The 17,284-nt window shown below is 39.8% G+C and overlaps 1 protein-coding gene across 2 annotated transcripts in view; it reads left to right on the top strand.

The window, feature by feature from the left end:
* The first annotated feature begins 531 nt into the window (after nucleotides 1-531).
* The window catches only part of ganc (glucosidase, alpha; neutral C), a 17,804-nt gene continuing 1,051 nt past the window's right edge, over nucleotides 532-17,284 (top strand). Inside the window, exons 1-24 of one of the 2 annotated variants that reach the window (XM_008288468.1) lie at nucleotides 532-679; nucleotides 918-980; nucleotides 2,852-2,954; nucleotides 3,834-3,961; nucleotides 4,503-4,679; nucleotides 4,794-4,797; nucleotides 4,884-4,944; nucleotides 6,552-6,648; nucleotides 6,737-6,920; nucleotides 7,796-7,940; nucleotides 8,339-8,574; nucleotides 8,793-8,919; nucleotides 9,596-9,675; nucleotides 10,433-10,576; nucleotides 13,032-13,128; nucleotides 13,211-13,312; nucleotides 13,591-13,765; nucleotides 15,193-15,261; nucleotides 15,457-15,521; nucleotides 15,609-15,685; nucleotides 15,780-15,854; nucleotides 15,949-16,062; nucleotides 16,415-16,527; nucleotides 16,640-16,743. In XM_008288468.1, coding sequence (XP_008286690.1) covers nucleotides 660-679; nucleotides 918-980; nucleotides 2,852-2,954; nucleotides 3,834-3,961; nucleotides 4,503-4,679; nucleotides 4,794-4,797; nucleotides 4,884-4,944; nucleotides 6,552-6,648; nucleotides 6,737-6,920; nucleotides 7,796-7,940; nucleotides 8,339-8,574; nucleotides 8,793-8,919; nucleotides 9,596-9,675; nucleotides 10,433-10,576; nucleotides 13,032-13,128; nucleotides 13,211-13,312; nucleotides 13,591-13,765; nucleotides 15,193-15,261; nucleotides 15,457-15,521; nucleotides 15,609-15,685; nucleotides 15,780-15,854; nucleotides 15,949-16,062; nucleotides 16,415-16,527; nucleotides 16,640-16,743 — 2,560 coding nt within the window. In that variant the 5' untranslated portion in view covers nucleotides 532-659. Of the gene's footprint in view, nucleotides 680-917; nucleotides 981-2,851; nucleotides 2,955-3,833; nucleotides 3,962-4,502; nucleotides 4,680-4,793; nucleotides 4,798-4,883; nucleotides 4,945-6,551; nucleotides 6,649-6,736; nucleotides 6,921-7,795; nucleotides 7,941-8,338; nucleotides 8,575-8,792; nucleotides 8,920-9,595; nucleotides 9,676-10,432; nucleotides 10,577-13,031; nucleotides 13,129-13,210; nucleotides 13,313-13,590; nucleotides 13,766-15,192; nucleotides 15,262-15,456; nucleotides 15,522-15,608; nucleotides 15,702-15,779; nucleotides 15,855-15,948; nucleotides 16,063-16,414; nucleotides 16,528-16,639; nucleotides 16,744-17,284 lie in introns of those variants that run through there. The other variant, XR_520446.1, reaches the window with a different exon arrangement.

The following is a 17,284-nucleotide window of genomic DNA, read 5'->3' as shown; positions in this document are numbered from 1 at the left end:
TTCTGCACAGCCAGATTTAAAATCCGCCTAAACCAAATCAAAATTTTAACCTGCCTGGATTTTAATTTGGACTGTGACATATTGAAAAACAATGATGCCATAGAGATTCTTTTGTGAGTAGATAAAGTGATATAAGAAACACTGATATTGTAGACGAGCTCGTACTTTGGGGTCTGTATTTTCACTCTAGTCTTTTTTGTGTTTAGTTCTTCATAAGAAAAAATCTTCAACTTGTGAACCTGGAAATATCTCAGTTTCTGATCGGTGATGCATTTTACAATCATCTGACGTTTAAGTGATGCCTCACAGGGGTTTGCTCACATCTGCTGCATTCTGTAATTTTGTAAAGTTACAATAACGACAACTTTAAAAAAAAAAACACTCAAATTATGTGAAAAAGAACAGGAGAAGCAAATCCAGAAAAAGTTGGACACATGAAGTTGTGCACTGAAAAAATCTGCACTTTATTTTGAAAATCCACAGAGAACTGCTGCTGGGTTGTCCACTGTTCTGCTTGATGCTTCACTTCCTCCTTGTGATCTGTGCAGCTGTCACTGTCAGAAGGAAACACGAGGTTGAAGCTGAACAGTAATGAAGCTGCTGCTGCCGGCGGACGGAGGAAACGAGCGACTGTGAGCATCGGCCGATGTTTGCTGGAGATGGAGGAGGATGTTGTCAGGTACAAGCAGCTGTTTGTTTACGCTGCTGCAGCCACTGATTCACTCATGTTGACCTTTGACATTCAGTTAGTCTGTTTATAGAGCAAACTGCAGCTCGTGCAGTTAACGTCTAGTGAATGTTTGTTTACTGGAGGCTGCTGGTGTTAACATTATGTCAATTTCTGTCAATTTGAGGTGTTTTATTCTTGTAAAAACCTGCTTGTGTAACTTGTGTGTTTCTTCTTGCTTGTTTGTCAGTGTTGTCCCTGAAGATGAGGGGAAAGACAAGTTCAAGAAAAGTGAGCACGTTGCTTTTTACAGGTGTGTTGGACACTTAATACGACATTTACAGTTTTACATTTGCAATTACGAATACAGGAGTGTGACAAATGAAAGGAAGCTGGTAGCTGTGCTGTGCTGCTGGAGACACTTTTGCAGGCGTTGTTGGGCTTCACTTGTTCCGTTAGAGGGAAGAGCTGCTGCAAATCGATCACCTGTTATGAGAAAAAGACAGGTGTTAACAAAGCTGAGTGTGTAGTTTTACTGAGAAGGGAGTTTCTGAGGAAGCAACATAAACCAACACAGAGCAGGAAGTGGCAGCTTTTGGTTAATCTGCTTTCTCACTTAAAGCTGTAAAAAAAAAAAACAAGGTGTAATTCCATCCCTACAAACGTCAGAGACTCAGGAAGCTTTGCAGTGTTTGTCACCAGCAATGACGACCTTTTCATTTTGTTTTTACAGATTTTTATTGATTATTGTTGTATTGTTTTTCTGTATTTATTGATCTGTTGTTCTCTTTTTCCTACGCCTGCCCAGAGACAACAGATGACTAGATAGCTCACGCTGTCCCTGCAAAAACAAACGAATAAACAAAAAAGAAGAACTAAGGAACTGGAAATCAATATAAGCAAAAGGAGGACTTTTAAATGAGAGGTTACCTTTTCTATATTAACAACAAAAGAACTCAAACTCTTGCTAACTAAACCAAAAAGTCGCAGGACAGAGAAGCAGCCAGAGACCTGGAATCTAAACATTTAATAGATTTATTAGCGTCTCTTAGATGCCACAAGGCGGTTTGTTAAGAACCACATTTCTTTGCACAGCTACAATCTAAAAAGCCATAAAACCAAGAGACACGGCTGCAGCTTTTAAGCAGCTGTTGTGATGACTGCCGACACAAACGTCCTAATATTTTTTATTTTTTTTAAGTTTTTTTTGGCCTTTTTGCCTTTATTTGACAGAGTGAGACAGCAAAGTGGGGAGAAGAATGGGACCTGCAGCAAATGGCCATGAGCAGGATTCGAACCCATGGCCACTGTGTCGGGGACTACAGCCCCTGTACATGAGTCGCCAGCTCAACCAGTTGAGTTATAGCGGCAGCCCCACATATGTACGAATTTAAATACCAAATGACGATATGATTAATCAGGCAAAAAGAGTGCAGAGGCCTCGATCTGTGAAATCATCTTTATTCTGTGATGAACCGTTGCTATCCTGATGCCGACGGCTCTCTCACAAAGAATCACGTTTACTGTCAGACTGCAACAGGACACATGTTTGGCTTTTAATGGGATAGTTGGATTTTGTACACGACAACTATGCAGAAATCAACATGTGTTTGTTTACTGTCTGTTCTGTAGGCTGACATCAGGAAGGTCACCACAACCTTTAGCTTCGATTAAGTTTGGTCTTCCATTTTGTGTTGCTTTTTTAAAAATATGTATTATTTTAATGGCCCCAATATGCTTCTGCACTTATTTCGAGTCTTTTATTATTACTTTTTGTTGAAATTGTATTTTTGCTGAAGTCAATTTAAGTTCTTGCTTTATACGAATATCTTTTTTTTTAAAAAACACACAAAAAAAACCCCCAACAGCATCAAAGAAAACAAGAAAAAAAAAAAACAGCAAATGAGGGAATGTATTTTGGAAGAATGGTGTTCACATTTGGAAAATCAGTGCCACTGAGCTTTAAAGCTGACACTAAGACATTTTATGTTGGATTTTCCTTTAATTTGTCAACCACTTGTAGCTCTGTGACCCACACAATTATGCAGATTTTCCAGAACGTAGCTTTTCTGTGTCTTCAGTGGGATTTGGGCTATAGATGGCGTCAGTAGACTTCTTATCTCGACAGCAACACTTTGAGATGTACATTAAATCTAAATTCTTCGGTTTGTCTTCACTTTTCAGGCGACAGATTCAGGGTCCAAACTTGCAGCATCGAGCCCTTCTGGACACGATGGTGCTCACGGAGAAAGGAGCTCGTTTTGAACTGTTGGAACCTGACAAACAGGTCAGTGTCACTGAAAATCTAAATGTGTTGTGTTCTGTTCGTTTAGTCACATCCGACAGCTTCGCAGTAACTTGTTATGAAGAGTTTGAGATGTTGAGTTTGTTTGACTACACAGTATGTATGTTCTTAAATTAAGAGAATAAAACCTAAAATATGTGATTAAACTGAAATAGAGGCAGATTATTTTTTAAATGCATTTAAATAGATGGATTGATAGAACTTTATTGATCCCTTTGGTAGAACCACAGGGAAATTGTTGCAATTCATGTTACAATAAAAAAAAAATTCTTACCTGAATCCACAGAATGCTTCATATAACCCAAACCTTGAACCTGCAGTCATGTTCAGACTCACCGATCTTTTAGTTCAAGTTTCTTTTTATTGTATAATCAGCCATAAACAGAGAATATACAAAAAAATGACTACACAAGACCGTGTGCGTTATTTAACTGTGTAGCAGGTCAATTTAAACAGCAAATCAGTGACTGTAACATTTTTTAAAGTGAATATTTCTCATGTTCAGGTATATTTTGTAGCTTTATACTTGTAGGTTGTGCACAAGAAGAATATTTTTAATTGTTTGTGACTGTGTTTAATCAGTTTCTGGGCATTTTTGTCACATTTTTACTCACTGTAGACTCATTTTTCACTTTAATTTAAAATCCTGCACCTCAATGGAAACAACACAGCCATGAAGAGAACTCAGAAATGTCTTTTGTGCCGTTATAATGCCATAAATCATCGTGCTGTCTTGGTACAGTGTTCAAATAAAATCTGCCCTGATCGTCTCAGTGACAAACACACTTTAACCCAAAGTCACTTTGAGTGTTTGTGGTAGAGTAAATCTCTCCCTGCTCTGATATTAACGTCCGTCCACAGACCAGGCTGCTGCTTTCTATGTCACCATCCAAACGTGACACTGTGAGGATATTAATAGATGAACTCCGGCCCGTTAAGGCACGATACCGAGTTCCAGATGTGGTAACTGAAGAGCCGCAGTGTGAACAGTAAGAGCTGCATCTGGATCACCTCCACATTATAACATCTGGTTACACAAGCAATGTACTGGTAAAAAACACAAATTAGTCTTTGTTTTTTGTTTATTATTTTAGACGTGCTAGAAGCATCTAGTAGTTCTTCCTCATCTGTTGTGAACATCTTTAACAGCTTTAAAGTTTCTGTCTTTTTAAGCAAATGTGTTGGAGGTGTTTATGTTTGCTTTTTAATCAGTGTTACACTTTTCATTTCAGTCTTTGAAACACACTTGATATGTTATTTTCAAGTGAAGACAGTTGAAGAGATAAACTAGGAGTGAAAAATGCATCCTCTCACACAGTGTCTGACTGTGTTTTGTCATTTCAAGCCAGACGTAGCCTTTCGGGTTAACAAAAAATCACAATAAATCATACTTTGGTATGGGTCTGAATAGTTTCTTTAGTTCTATATCCAGGTTTATCGGCGCAGTTTTTTCTTCTTTGAACTTTATTTCTGTGATTTCTGCAGCAGTTGTTCCATCTGTTGACTGCTTTCTTTTTCTTTATCTGGCAGGTTGAGAGTCGACAGACGGACCAACGACTCCGTCACTCTTACTTGGTCTTCGGGGCGTCACCGGGTCCGTGTCTGGCATTTTCCTTTCCGACTGGAGATCCTGTGTGAGAACGAGGTGTTGGTTACGTTCAACGCTAAAAGCAAACTGTGGTTCGAGACGCTGCAGGATCCTCCCAGGTGAGAGCTGCAGGAGGCCACATGTCCTCTAAAACCAATCAATCCTGCACACTAGTTGAATAATTCCACTGGTTTCCTTTCTCTGTTTATCGTCTGGACTTCATCTCATGGTAGTGAGGTAAGAGAATAACAACACTGTGCAAATTATATTATAAATTTGGTCCTAGTTGAAGCTGAATCTGGTCTTTGCTGCTTTTGTTCCAGCTGCAGGACGACTCATTATGGAAGGAGACGTTCAGGCAGTTTGTGGATCTCAAGGCCAACGGTTTGTACCTGTTCTTACATATTTTAAAAGACAAACGTGTAAGTAAATCTGTCTCCAATTGTAACCTTTTAGATGCGTTCCATCTACACTGTAATAAACCTGAATTATTCTTTAACATTGTCCTATTTATCTTTCTCTAATCTGGTAGAAAAATCAGTTTAACCCTCTGAACTCACATTTTTACTTACTGTAGTTTCATTTTTTACTGCAATATAAAGTCCTGCACCTCTATGGAAACAGCACAACTATGAAGAAGGAGGGAAAACTCAGAAATGTCTTATGTGCAGTGTGACAAAATTATAATGCTGTACATTATTGGAAAAAAAACTAAAACAAAAGTTCAATTTCTTTGATTATTGGTTTTACAAAAAGAAAAGAAAAAAAGAAATCCACATGTTCATCATTTTTAAGTGGCCACAGGTTGTACCAATACTGGAAAAAAAGAACATTTAAATGTTGGCGATACTCGTTTTCTTCATTTTTATTAATCATATTTTTTAAAGTGTTTCCATTCTTGCCCTCTTTCTGTTCTGTATGAACACAGCCTTCAGTTCAGCTGAAATTTCACAGAATTTTTGCCACATGACTGTTGGTCGCAGCTGAGTCGCCAATGGTTCCACGGATGTGCAGAGGAATGCAGAATTTTTATTATTTTACAGAATCTGATTAAGGCTAAAGTTTCATTTTTAGGGGAATTTTTACACAAGACATGCAGAACAAAGTGATTTCATTGAAATATCACCATTAAAAACTCAGTTTTGATTCCATAAGGATTCGTAGAAAGTTGAAAATCTGACTTTTTTTTTGTTTTTACAGATTTTTGCTCTGAAAAATGGTGTAATTTGAGATTTTTTTTTTAGAAGACAATATGCCTTTTAAACCCTCTGGCAGGTTTTGGGGTTCTGAGAGTTAAGTTATAAAAAAACATGAATCCAAATACAGACAATTACGATATGAAACCAACCAACAAAAAAAACAAAATCGTAAGTAAAATGGTTGTATTATATCTAAATTACTTGCCTTAACACACTAAGAAGAACAAATAACACTTAATGCTATAAGAAGTATCTGGAAAATAAGCTGATATACATATAACTGTATTTTAAAAATCAGAATCAGAATCAGCTTTAATGGCCAAGTACGTACACAACATACATGGAATTTGGTTTCGGCTGTTGGTGTCGCCCTAGGAATTTGCACGAATAACAGAAATAGGAAAATTTCAAAAATAAAATAAAGTAAAATAACTACAGAAAGAAAAGAATAAAATACAATAAATATTAATAACAAATCAAACAAGATAATAAGACAAATATATACAAGAATTTACACATCTAGTAGAAAAGGTATATGTACATTAGTGCAAAATGGAAGTGCAAGGCAGCCTAAAAGCACAAAGTAATTTATTTTTATTATCAGGGAAAATGGAGACATACATATTAGATAGACTACCACATCATAATGTTGTGTACTATTTAATTTTCTGCTCCATGGTTGTGAAATCCAAAGACTTATTTAAATATAGAGTTTTAGATTTAGGTAATAAATGAGCCAAATGTGCTTCTACTCCACCTAATAGATAATATCTGTCTTTAAACCGTCTTCAGGTCCAAGCAGCGTCGGAGCAGACCTCCGTCTCCATGGATTCAGACACGTTTACGGCCTGCCGGAGCATTCAGACGACCTGCAGCTCAGAGACACGCGGTACACAAACCTTCCTCTGTGAACACGTAAACCATCCGTGGTTTCTGCTGAGTCTTCACCAGTTCTCTGAATGTGCTTCCTTCCCCAGAGGCGGCGAACCTTACCGGCTGTACAACTTAGATGTGTTTGCCTACGACCTGTTCAGTCGCCTCGGCCTGTACGGATCCGTACCGCTGATGGTGGCCCACAAACCGGACAGGACTCTGGGAGTATTCTGGCTGAACGCATCCGAGACTTTTGTAAACGTACAATATTTCCCCACTGAGCAGCAGGTGGGTTTCTTTCAGCGCTGTTCTTATACTTACATCTCTGTCAGAGGCTTTCAGGAAGATTTCTAGTGTTAGAGATGCAAGACTGTAGCAAGAGTTTTATGGATTAACTCATCCGGCTCCTAAATAATTAATGTCTCACTGCTTCGTAATACTGTAAATCTACTACTTAGAATCCCAAAACCTGCTGGTGGATTTGAATATGTTTCAAATTTTCAAAATTTTCAATTTTATGCTTAAATAATACTCTGATGTGCAGTTTCATCTAAAAATTTGACCAACTCTAAGCTGAAAACCGTGATATTTCATCAAAATCACTTCATCCATTCATCATCTATACACTGCTTAATCCTCACTAGGGTCATGGGGGGCTGGAGTCTATCCCAGCTGACTCAGGGTGAAGGCAGGAGACACCCTGGACAGGTCACCAGTCTATCACAGGGCTACACTTAGAGACCGACAACCAAGCACACTCACATTCACACCTACGGACAATTTGGAATCACCAATTAACCTCAACATGGGGCTGGACCTTGTAGAAGGAAGCTGGAGAACCCAGAGAGAACCCACGGGGAGAACATGGAAACTCCATATAGAAAAATCCCGGGTGTCCTCATCGGGACGGGAACCGGCGACCTTCTTGCTACGAGGCAACGATGCTAGCCACCGAGCCATCTTGCAGCCCAAAATCACTTTATTCTACATCTAAATCTTTTTTTAAAAATCGACAAAAATAAAGTGTTTGCAGTCATCACATTCTGTAAAAAAGAACAAATTCTGCATTTATTATTGCACACATGCTGCGTGAGCTCTCAAGAAAAATCAGACTTATTGTAAAATAAACCTTCACAACCACAAACTATTTCCATCTCCTCCAGGATGATCAATCCCCGCTGGTGCGAAGGAGGAAGGTCGAGCCTCAGACCGACGTCCGCTGGCTGTCGGAGAGCGGCGTCATCGACTGCACGGTTCTGCTCGGCCCAAATCCTCAGCAGCTCTTCGGACAGTACGCTCAGCTGACAGGTGCGGCACAAAACCTGCAGGAAACATTAAAAATACGTGGTATCTGAAATACTACCCCTATGAGCTTGGGATGTGTTGATAAAGTGAACAGGTCAAAGGTCACTGAAGGAAGTCGCCTCATAGTCTAGATGTGGGGGGTCAACCATATGGTTTGATTGACTGGCTCTTCGTTCAATGAAAACAACTCCACTGTATAAGCCAGTGGTTCGTCTACTCTGGAGGGTGATTTGTTTCGGCTTCGAATCCTCTCACTGAGATATTGTACTTGTGTGAATGAACTTTTTTGTACATCAACAAGACGGTATCAACGTAGAATTTCTTCAGCATCTTCACATCATCGCTACACAATAAACAACAAATTCAAAAAGATTCAAAACTTTGTTCTCTCTCTGCGTCAGGATTCCAGGCCCTGCCTCCTCTGTTCGCTCTGGGGTACCACCAGAGCCGCTGGAACTACGACGACGAGGCCGACGTGAAGGCCGTGGACGCCGGATTCGATCGCCACGACATCCCGTACGACGTCATCTGGCTGGACATCGAGCACACGGACGGGAAGCGGTACTTCACCTGGGACCCCGTTCATTTTCCCCAACCGGCGCGACTGCAGCTTCACCTGGAGAAGAAGAAGAGGAAGGTCGGTTTCAGGGAGCAAAATGTGCAGAATTTAGGGCATTTTCATATTTATAGATTGTTAAATTTCATTAAACTTTGATTCCAGCTTCACAAGTTTGAATATTTTCTGGTTTCTTTCCTCCTTCCGTGACAGTAAACTGATTATCTTTGGATAAAACAAGACATTTTATAGCTGAAACAACTAACCATTGAACTTTTTACATGTTTTTCTTTGTCCAGTTGGTGGTGATAAGTGACCCCCACATCAAGCTCGATCCTGATTGGTCGTTCTACTGTGAGGCGAGAGACGGAGGGCATTTTGTTAAAGACAGAGATGGACAGATTTATAAAGGAACATGCTGGCCTGGTAATGTTTGCTTTATAGGAAATACAGCTTATTTATGAAATTGCATTTAAAAAAATAGAATGGTACTTTCTAATTTCTATCCTAAAACATGCCGGTAGATGTGAAAGGCATGTTTCTTTAAAAAAATTACCAAAATAACACAGTTTATCAGAAACAAATAGACAGAATTATCATATTTTCTTTAACTGTGACATGTTGCTCGATCAGAACACTTCATCAGATCGTGATATCGCCTTATTCTACATGTCTCATTTTAAAAATCTGCTAAAAATAAAGTTTATTCACAAACTGGATTCTGTAAAAAACAAAAAATTCTGTGCTTCTCGACACAACCGTGAAGCCATCAGCGATCTATCTGCGACCAACAGTTATGTGATAAAAATTCAGAGTGTAGAGCATTTATATACTGTTGAATTAAACTTTGATTCCACCTTCTTAAGTTGAATATTTGCTGGTTTCCTTCCTCCTTCTGTTGCAGTAAACTGAATATCATCTTACAGAACAAGACATTTGAGGACATTTTATGGCCCAAACAATTAATCAGTTCATTTCTGCTGTCATATCTTCACAGAAATGTGACACAGACTCTCAAAAAAGCTCCAAAAAAGAATCTTTTACTGTAAAGTTTCTTCCTCAGCTTCTAATATCGTTCATGTTTTCTTTCTAATTTTCACAGGTGAGTCTTCTTACCTCGATTTCAGCAGCCCAGCCACCCGAGCCTGGTACTCCAGCTGCTTCAGCTTGGACAAATACAAGGTAAGGATCAATATCATTAAACAACGATCACAACAGAAGGAATGTATTGATCTTTGATGAAGACTGAAGTAATGTTGCATTTATCTTTTTTTTTTTTTTTTGCTGTAGATTAAGTTTTTCAAGCAGCTCAAATGCAGAATCAGTCAGTATTTAAAGACTAGATGTCATTTTGTTTGTGCTTGAGGTTATTTTTCTGCACAATAAGATTGTGTTCTCATTGCAAAATATGCTCACTGACTGAGCAGAGCTGCATCAAGCGATTAATGCATTGTGAACTGCTAACTTAAACTTTTTTTGGTGTTTGATTAATCAGTTGGAATGATTTTGAAGGAAGAAAAGTTCAAATTCTCTGTGATTGCAGCTTCTGAAACATGAATATTTTCTGGTTTCTTTGTTCCTCTGTGACAGTAAACTTAATATTTTTAGGTTGTGGATAAAACAGGACATTAGATTAGATTCAGCTTTATTGTCAAGACGACAAAATGCAGTTTAGCACCTAACTAGAAGTGCAAAAGCAGCAGTAAAGTGAATATATACGGAATAAACAGAAGGGAAAGTATGGACATAAATAGTGACATGAACACTTTGAGGATGTCATCTTGAGCTTTTAGAAACAATCATTGACATTTTTCACCATATTCTGACCAATTCATCCAAAACACAATCCACAATGTAAGTAATTGTTAGTTGCAGCATTGTTTAGCAGTTTTAACACCTTAATCTCACAGTGTTGTGAAAGTGTTCATGTCTGCTGCAGGGGTCGACGTCGTCCCTGTTTGTGTGGAACGACATGAACGAACCGTCTGTATTCAACGGACCGGAGCAGACGATGCCCAAGGACGCAGTGCATTGTGGGGGCTGGGAGCACCGCGATTTACACAACCTGTACGGCTTCTACCAGGTGAGCCGGCTCATTACTCTGAGTCCAGCCTCTCCCTTTTCTTTAACGGGTTAGGCAAATACACTATATTGCCAAAAGTATTCACTCACCCATCCAAATAATCGAAATCATGTGTTCCAATCACTTCCATGGCCACAGGTGTATAAAATCAAGCACCAAGGCATGCAGACTGTTTCTACACACATTTGTGAAAGAATGGGTCGCTCTCAGGAGCTCAGTGAATTCCAGCGTGGTACTGTGATAGGATGCACCTGTGCAACAAATCCAGTCGTGAAATTTCCTTGATCCTAAATATTCCACAGTCAATTGTTAGTGGTATTATAACAAAGTGGAAGCGATTGGGACCGACAGCAACTCACCCACAAGTGGTAGGCCATGTAAACTGATAGAGCAGGGTTGGCGGATGCTGAGGCACATAGGGAGCAGAGGTCACCAACTTTCTGCAGAGTCAATCGCTACAGACCTCCAAACTTCATGTGGCCTTCAGATTAGCTCAAGAACAGTGTGTAGAAAGCTTCATGGAATGGGTTTCCACGGTAGAGCAGCTACATCCACGCCATTAATCACCAAATGCAATGCAAAGCATCAGATGCGGTGGTGTAAAGCACGCCGCCACTGGACTCTAGAGCGGTAGAGACACGTTTTCTGGAGTGACGAATCGGGCTTCTCCATCTGGCAATCTGATGGACGAGTCTGGGTTTGGCGGCTACCAGGAGAACGGTACTTGTCTGACTGCATTGTGCCATGTGTAAAGTTTGGTGGAGGGGGGATTATGGTGTGGGGTTGTTTTTCAGGAGCTGGGCTTGGCCCCTTAGTCCCGGTGAAAGGAACTCTGAATGCTTCAGCATGCCAAGAGATTTTGGACAATTCCATGCTCCCACTTTGTGGGAACAGTTTGGAGACGGCCCCTTCCTCTTCCAACATGACTGTGTGCCAGTGCACAAACAAGGTCCATGAAGACATGGATGAGAGAGTTTGGTGTGGAAGAACTTGACTGTCCTGCACAGAGTCCTGACCTCAACCCGATAGAACACATTTGGGATGAATTAGAGCGGAGACTGAGAGCCAGGTCTTCTCGTCCAACATCAGTGTGTGACCTCACAAATGTGCTTCTGGAAGAATGGTCAAAAATCCCTGTAAACACACTCCTAAACCTTGTGGACAGCCTTCTCAGAAGAGTTGAAGCTGCTATAGCTGCAAAGGGTGGACCAACGTCATATTAAACCCTGTGGATTAAGAATGGGATGTCACTTCAGTTCATATGTGAGTCAAGGCAGATGAGCGAATACTTTTGGCAATATAGTGTAAATACGTATATATATTGTGTATGACCCTAGTGAGGATTAAGCGGTGTATAGATAATGGATGGATGGATGGATATTGTGTATGTCAAAGGTTTCCAAACTTCCAAAAGTCCAGGCTTTTCTTTTTACTTATCCAGTCACCATGTAACATATTTGCCTGCCTAGTGTTCCAAAAGACCCTAAAAATACAAAAATAAACTTGTAAACATGCATAATATGGACGTGTTGAATTAAAGGTGTTGCCGTGCACTGTTTTATTATTATACATATGCAATTTTAGCAAATTCTGTGCATAGAAATCTGTGTTTTTGTGAGAATTTGAATTTTGTCTGTGCAGAAACACATCATTTAGTTCTTCAGGTAACACCAGAAATCCTCGGAGTGGGAAAGTCCTACAACTTGTGAGAGCGTTTTTACTGATCGACTCCCAAATGCTCTGAACCTCAAGCAGTTTCCAGGTGTTTTTTGCTTTTTCTTTAAAAAAAAAAAAAAGAAAGTTTAATTTCCTTGATTTTTTAATGTTACAAAATAGAAAGAAAAAAAAAACTACAATCAATAAACACATTTTTTCCAAGTGCCCACAGGTGTTACCAATACTGCAAAAAAATGTGTCTTCATATACTATAGATGTTTATTTGTGTACATTTTTAACTTGTTTTACTACTTTGTGTACACAGCCTGCAGCTCAACCAAATAGTCCCTGATTTTTTTGTTATATGACTGCTGGTCACAGTTAAGCCATGAAAGGCTCCTCACTTGCACTAGGCAGAATTTTTCATTTATTTTATTTATTTTTACAGATTCTGATTTTTTAAAATTGAAACATGTAGAATAAAGTGATGCTGATAATGTCAATCTTAAGCTTAAATTTGAGAGAATTTTTTTCCATCTGAACGGCACATCAGAGATGAGCTCGTGGATCGATGAAAAGCTTAAAAACTCATGCTTCTAACCCTTTTTACAGTTTCCGTCTCTGATAAATGTTATAATTTTAGTGACTTTTTAAAGAAAGCATGCCTTTCAATCCAGACTTTTGGGGTTCAGAGTGTTGAAGCTGCTCCATAAAGTCACATCTCCTCCTCACATGAGTCATATAACTTTACTTAATGATCATTATTAATATCACTACCGTTCCTGTTGTTTCCTCGCAGCACATGGCCACTGTGGACGGTCTGATAACTCGATCTGGAGGCTCAGAGAGACCGTTTGTCCTTTCACGCTCCTTCTTCGCCGGCTCACAGAGATTTGGTGAGATATTTAAACATGTTTAAACTGTCTTTATGTTTCCATGCATGAATCCTTCATTGTGCTGACTTGGTTTGGGCTGCAGGAGCGATATGGACGGGCGACAACGTGGCCAGCTGGGAGTACCTGAAGATCTCCGTTCCAATGCTGCTGTCTCTGAGCTTGGCTGGAATAGCTTTTTGTGGAGGTGAGTTACTGTTAATATAGCTCTAAATATTGAAATTACAAGTTCCTGTTGTTCTTGACTTGTTTTAGAGACAGAATTGAGCAAGTTCAATGAAAATACAGTCATTTTATAGTCTTGTTTTCTCACAGAATGTGCATACTGTAGGAGCCTTCACCTCAAAACCACTTGGTTAGTTTAGTAGTTTGTATGAGAACAGTCCCGGCTGACTGCTACATGCTGCTTTGCTTTTGCTTTTTCAGATTTATTGCCACTAACCTCTTTTATTCTCCATGTTCCAGCCGATGTTGGAGGGTTCTTTCAGGATCCGGAGCCGGAGTTGTTGGTCCGTTGGTACCAGGCAGCCGCCCTGCAGCCGTTTTTCCGAGGTCACTCGGCGAAGATGATGAAGCGCCGGGAGCCCTGGCTGTTTGGGGAAGAAGTCACGGCTGCGATCCGCACTGCAATCCAACAACGGTACTGAGATTATTGTCTTCTGATGACAACAGTTCCACAACCGCTGAACCTTTTTGAACCCCTGAACCTGCAGCAGGTTTAAAAAGTCTTTTAAAAATTACCAAAATTACATGATGTGTTAGAGCCAGAAACTGGAACAACAGAAAAAATTGCTGCACTTATAACTTTACGACAGTCCTTGAACCTAACGTGTGATGTGCAATCCTGTTCCAAGAATGAACTAAATCTAAGTTTAAAAGTTCATCAGAGTCGCTTTATTCTGTCTGTCTAATTGAAAAGTTGACCAACAAAGAACCATTTGCACCAGAGCCTGTAAAAAAGCCAATAATTCTGCTTTTCTTGGCTCAAATAAGAAGTCACTCTGAGAACAGATAGCAAGCACTGAAACAAATTAGAGAGACTGAGAGAAAAATCAAATATACTGGAGCAATAAAATGAATTCAAAAATGGTTTACAGAGGACTGACGATACATTCAGCATGGTGAAATAGCTTTCAGAGTTTATTTGCACAGGAGTGTAGAAAAAAGAGTTTTCAGAGGCTGTAAAGATGTAAATCGTTAACTAGCTGTAGTATGTAGAGCCGCCATTTTTCCCCTAGTTTTGCTATCACCAGTGGTCACATGGAAAAATGTACTAATCTGATGTTAATATGTAGTTCAGCTGAGTCATTTTATTGCCTGAAATTGGAAAGCCCGAAACAAAAAAAACTTCTGAAGTGCAACAAACAAACATATTTCCTGTACATACAGTCTAATGAACACAAAAATACCACAAACGAATCTCGAAGATGCCACATTTCTATGTGGGGACTCATAGAAGCAGCGTTATCACACAAGAAACTAAGAAAACTGCACAACCATAGCTAGAAATAGAGAGAACCCAGAAATATCTTCTATGCAATATGACAAAGTTAGAATGCCATAAATCATAAGAATCTATTTCTTTTTCTTAACGTGGTAGCTCTACTTATTATAGATACGGTCAAAATGATTATTATAGATATTTTAGAACTTCCCATTTTTAATCAGTTTCCATACCTGTCATCACTCTCTGTATAATTTTTTGTCACATGATTGTTGGTCACACCTGAGTCAGTCGTATCTTGCTGGTTGCAACAAGAAGCTTGAAATTTTTTTTTTTTTACAGAATGCGGATTGAGCAAATGCTTTATTTTTGGCAAATTTTCAAATCTCACATGTAGAATCAACTGATTTTGATGGTTCATTCTTAGATGAGTAGATCAAAGACCTGATAGATATTGTCATTTTACCTATTCTTTCGTAAAGTAAGGCATGTTTTTTGTTTAAGTTGTTTTTTTCTAACTGAGGTAAGTGTCTGGTAAGAGTAAACATCAGATACAAACTCCTCAAAACCGACTCGTCTGATTGTCTCACACTGTAAAATATCACATTGTTGTCTGTACTCAGGTACTGCTTGCTGCCATACTGGTACTCACTGTTCCACCAGGCTCACACCTGCGGTTTACCTCCACTCAGGTGAGTGCTGCTGCCACCTGCTGTTCACTTCCAGTACTACAGCCACAGATGTCCCCACTTTATTCTGCATCACTGAGCTTTTTCCGGCACTAGAGGTCAGCGTCCGCCATGCTTTGATACTGAACCTCAGAGTAAATTACTAAAAACATCCATGGTTAGCTTGTAGAACCACTGATTTTATTTCAAACTGTGCAGACCTCTGTGGGTGGAGTTCCCGAGAGAACAGAACACCTTCAGCGTGGACCACCAGTACATGATAGGTGATGAGTGACTCTTTATCTCTGCAGTATTACACAGCGTACAACTGGAGTTACTGCGGAGTTTAACTGCGTTTTGTTTGGTTGCAGGAGGAGCGCTGCTGGTTTGTCCTGTGACCGAACCGGGTGTCCAAGAAGTCCAAGTTTTACTTCCTGGATCTGGTGAGGTAAATGAACCAGCAGGTAACATGTTCACACATTTGAATATATTCATGGTGCACCTCATCGTGGATGTTTCATTGAGGCTGGTTTCTCTTTTAGATTTGGTATGACGTTGATTCTGCAGAGGCGACCAGAGGAGGAAGGACTCTCAGTCTTCCCGTCACTCTGAACACAGTCAGTGTCGACTCATACTGGGCTGTCACTGGTTTTTATTAAGACACTGGAGGCCTTTAACATCAGATTAGATTTTGATGTTTCCTCTGTGCAGGTTCCAGTGTTCCAGCGCGGCGGATCGGTGATCTGCAGATCAGTAGGAAGTTTCTCCTGCACAGCTGACCTCCAGCTGCTCCCCCTCTCCATCACTGTGGCTCTAAACTGTGAGGTAACTACCGGAGGATTCTGGAAAATCTGGTTCTGTCGGGGTCATATTTTCATATAGGTCTGATCAAGAGCTTCATAGATGTAGACAGGCGCACCAGAACGGTAGGGCCATCTTCGTAGCCAACTGTCCCTTCTTTTAATGCTCAATAATAAATGATAACCTAAGAGCTCATGATTGATTTGACTCTCTCAGTTCTTTGCTTTCTGTCAATATGTTAGTGACATTTCCATGCATCCATTCTCTTCCGCTTATCCGGGGTCGGGTCGCGGGGGCAGCAGGCACATTTGCCAGTGACATTTGTGTCTTTCAATCAGTGATCCCTGACTAACCCTGCAGCCTCGCCTCTCTGCAGGGCGGCGCTGCTGGCCAGTTGTACCTGGACGACTTCCACTCCTTCAGATACCGAGACACAAAGTCCTTCTGTCTGCGCAGGTTCGACATGCTGTCCGGCCGGCTGCTCTGCCGGTGAGTCAGAGGGCTCCATGTGTGATAAAAATACTCGACACAGATGCTGCTTCTGGAAGCAAATCGACCCTAAATAGAGCTCAGGTGTGGTGATTTGTTTTCTTCCCTTCAGTGCTGCCGGTGAAGAAGGAACATTTGACTGTGACCTTGTGGTTCAGTCGGTCACAGTTCTGGGAATAAAGAGCAAACCATCCTCTGTGACTGTTCATGTGTCAGGTGAGGAGCTCCGGCTTTTTTCTAACCTTTATTCACAGCTGACTTTCACAATAAAAGTCTTTTGCACCATTAGCATCCCTTACAACTGTAATTAAAGGAGAAAAATCCACAATAAAACTCCAAAATACTGTATTTCCAGTTCAGCAGAGGAACGAAATCGATTTTCTTACCAAATAACACCATTTTTGTGACTGAAATTAGACCTTTTAATACTTGTTTTAATTTTTTTTGAGTGTAGACATGATTTAATACATGTTCACACTTAAAGGAAACAGATGCTTTAATTTCAATCAATCAGTCAAACAGACTTAATTTTTTATACTTTTTATACAAATGAAATGTAACACAAAGTGATTTACAGAACAGAAGGAATAAAAAGGTAATAAAAATACAAACCCTGTCCCTTAAACATGATGCTATCACTGAAGGACTCAATAAAAACAGGTAGTACTACTACTACTACTACTACTAATAATAATAATAATAATAAGATCGATTAAAAATGTATTTAAATATATAGATACATGAATAAACAATCAGT

This window comes from Stegastes partitus, unplaced genomic scaffold (assembly GCF_000690725.1).
Source record: "Stegastes partitus isolate 25-593 unplaced genomic scaffold, Stegastes_partitus-1.0.2 Scaffold560, whole genome shotgun sequence".
Taxonomy (NCBI): Eukaryota; Metazoa; Chordata; class Actinopteri; family Pomacentridae; genus Stegastes; species Stegastes partitus.
This window is presented reverse-complemented; position numbering and strand designations above follow the sequence as displayed.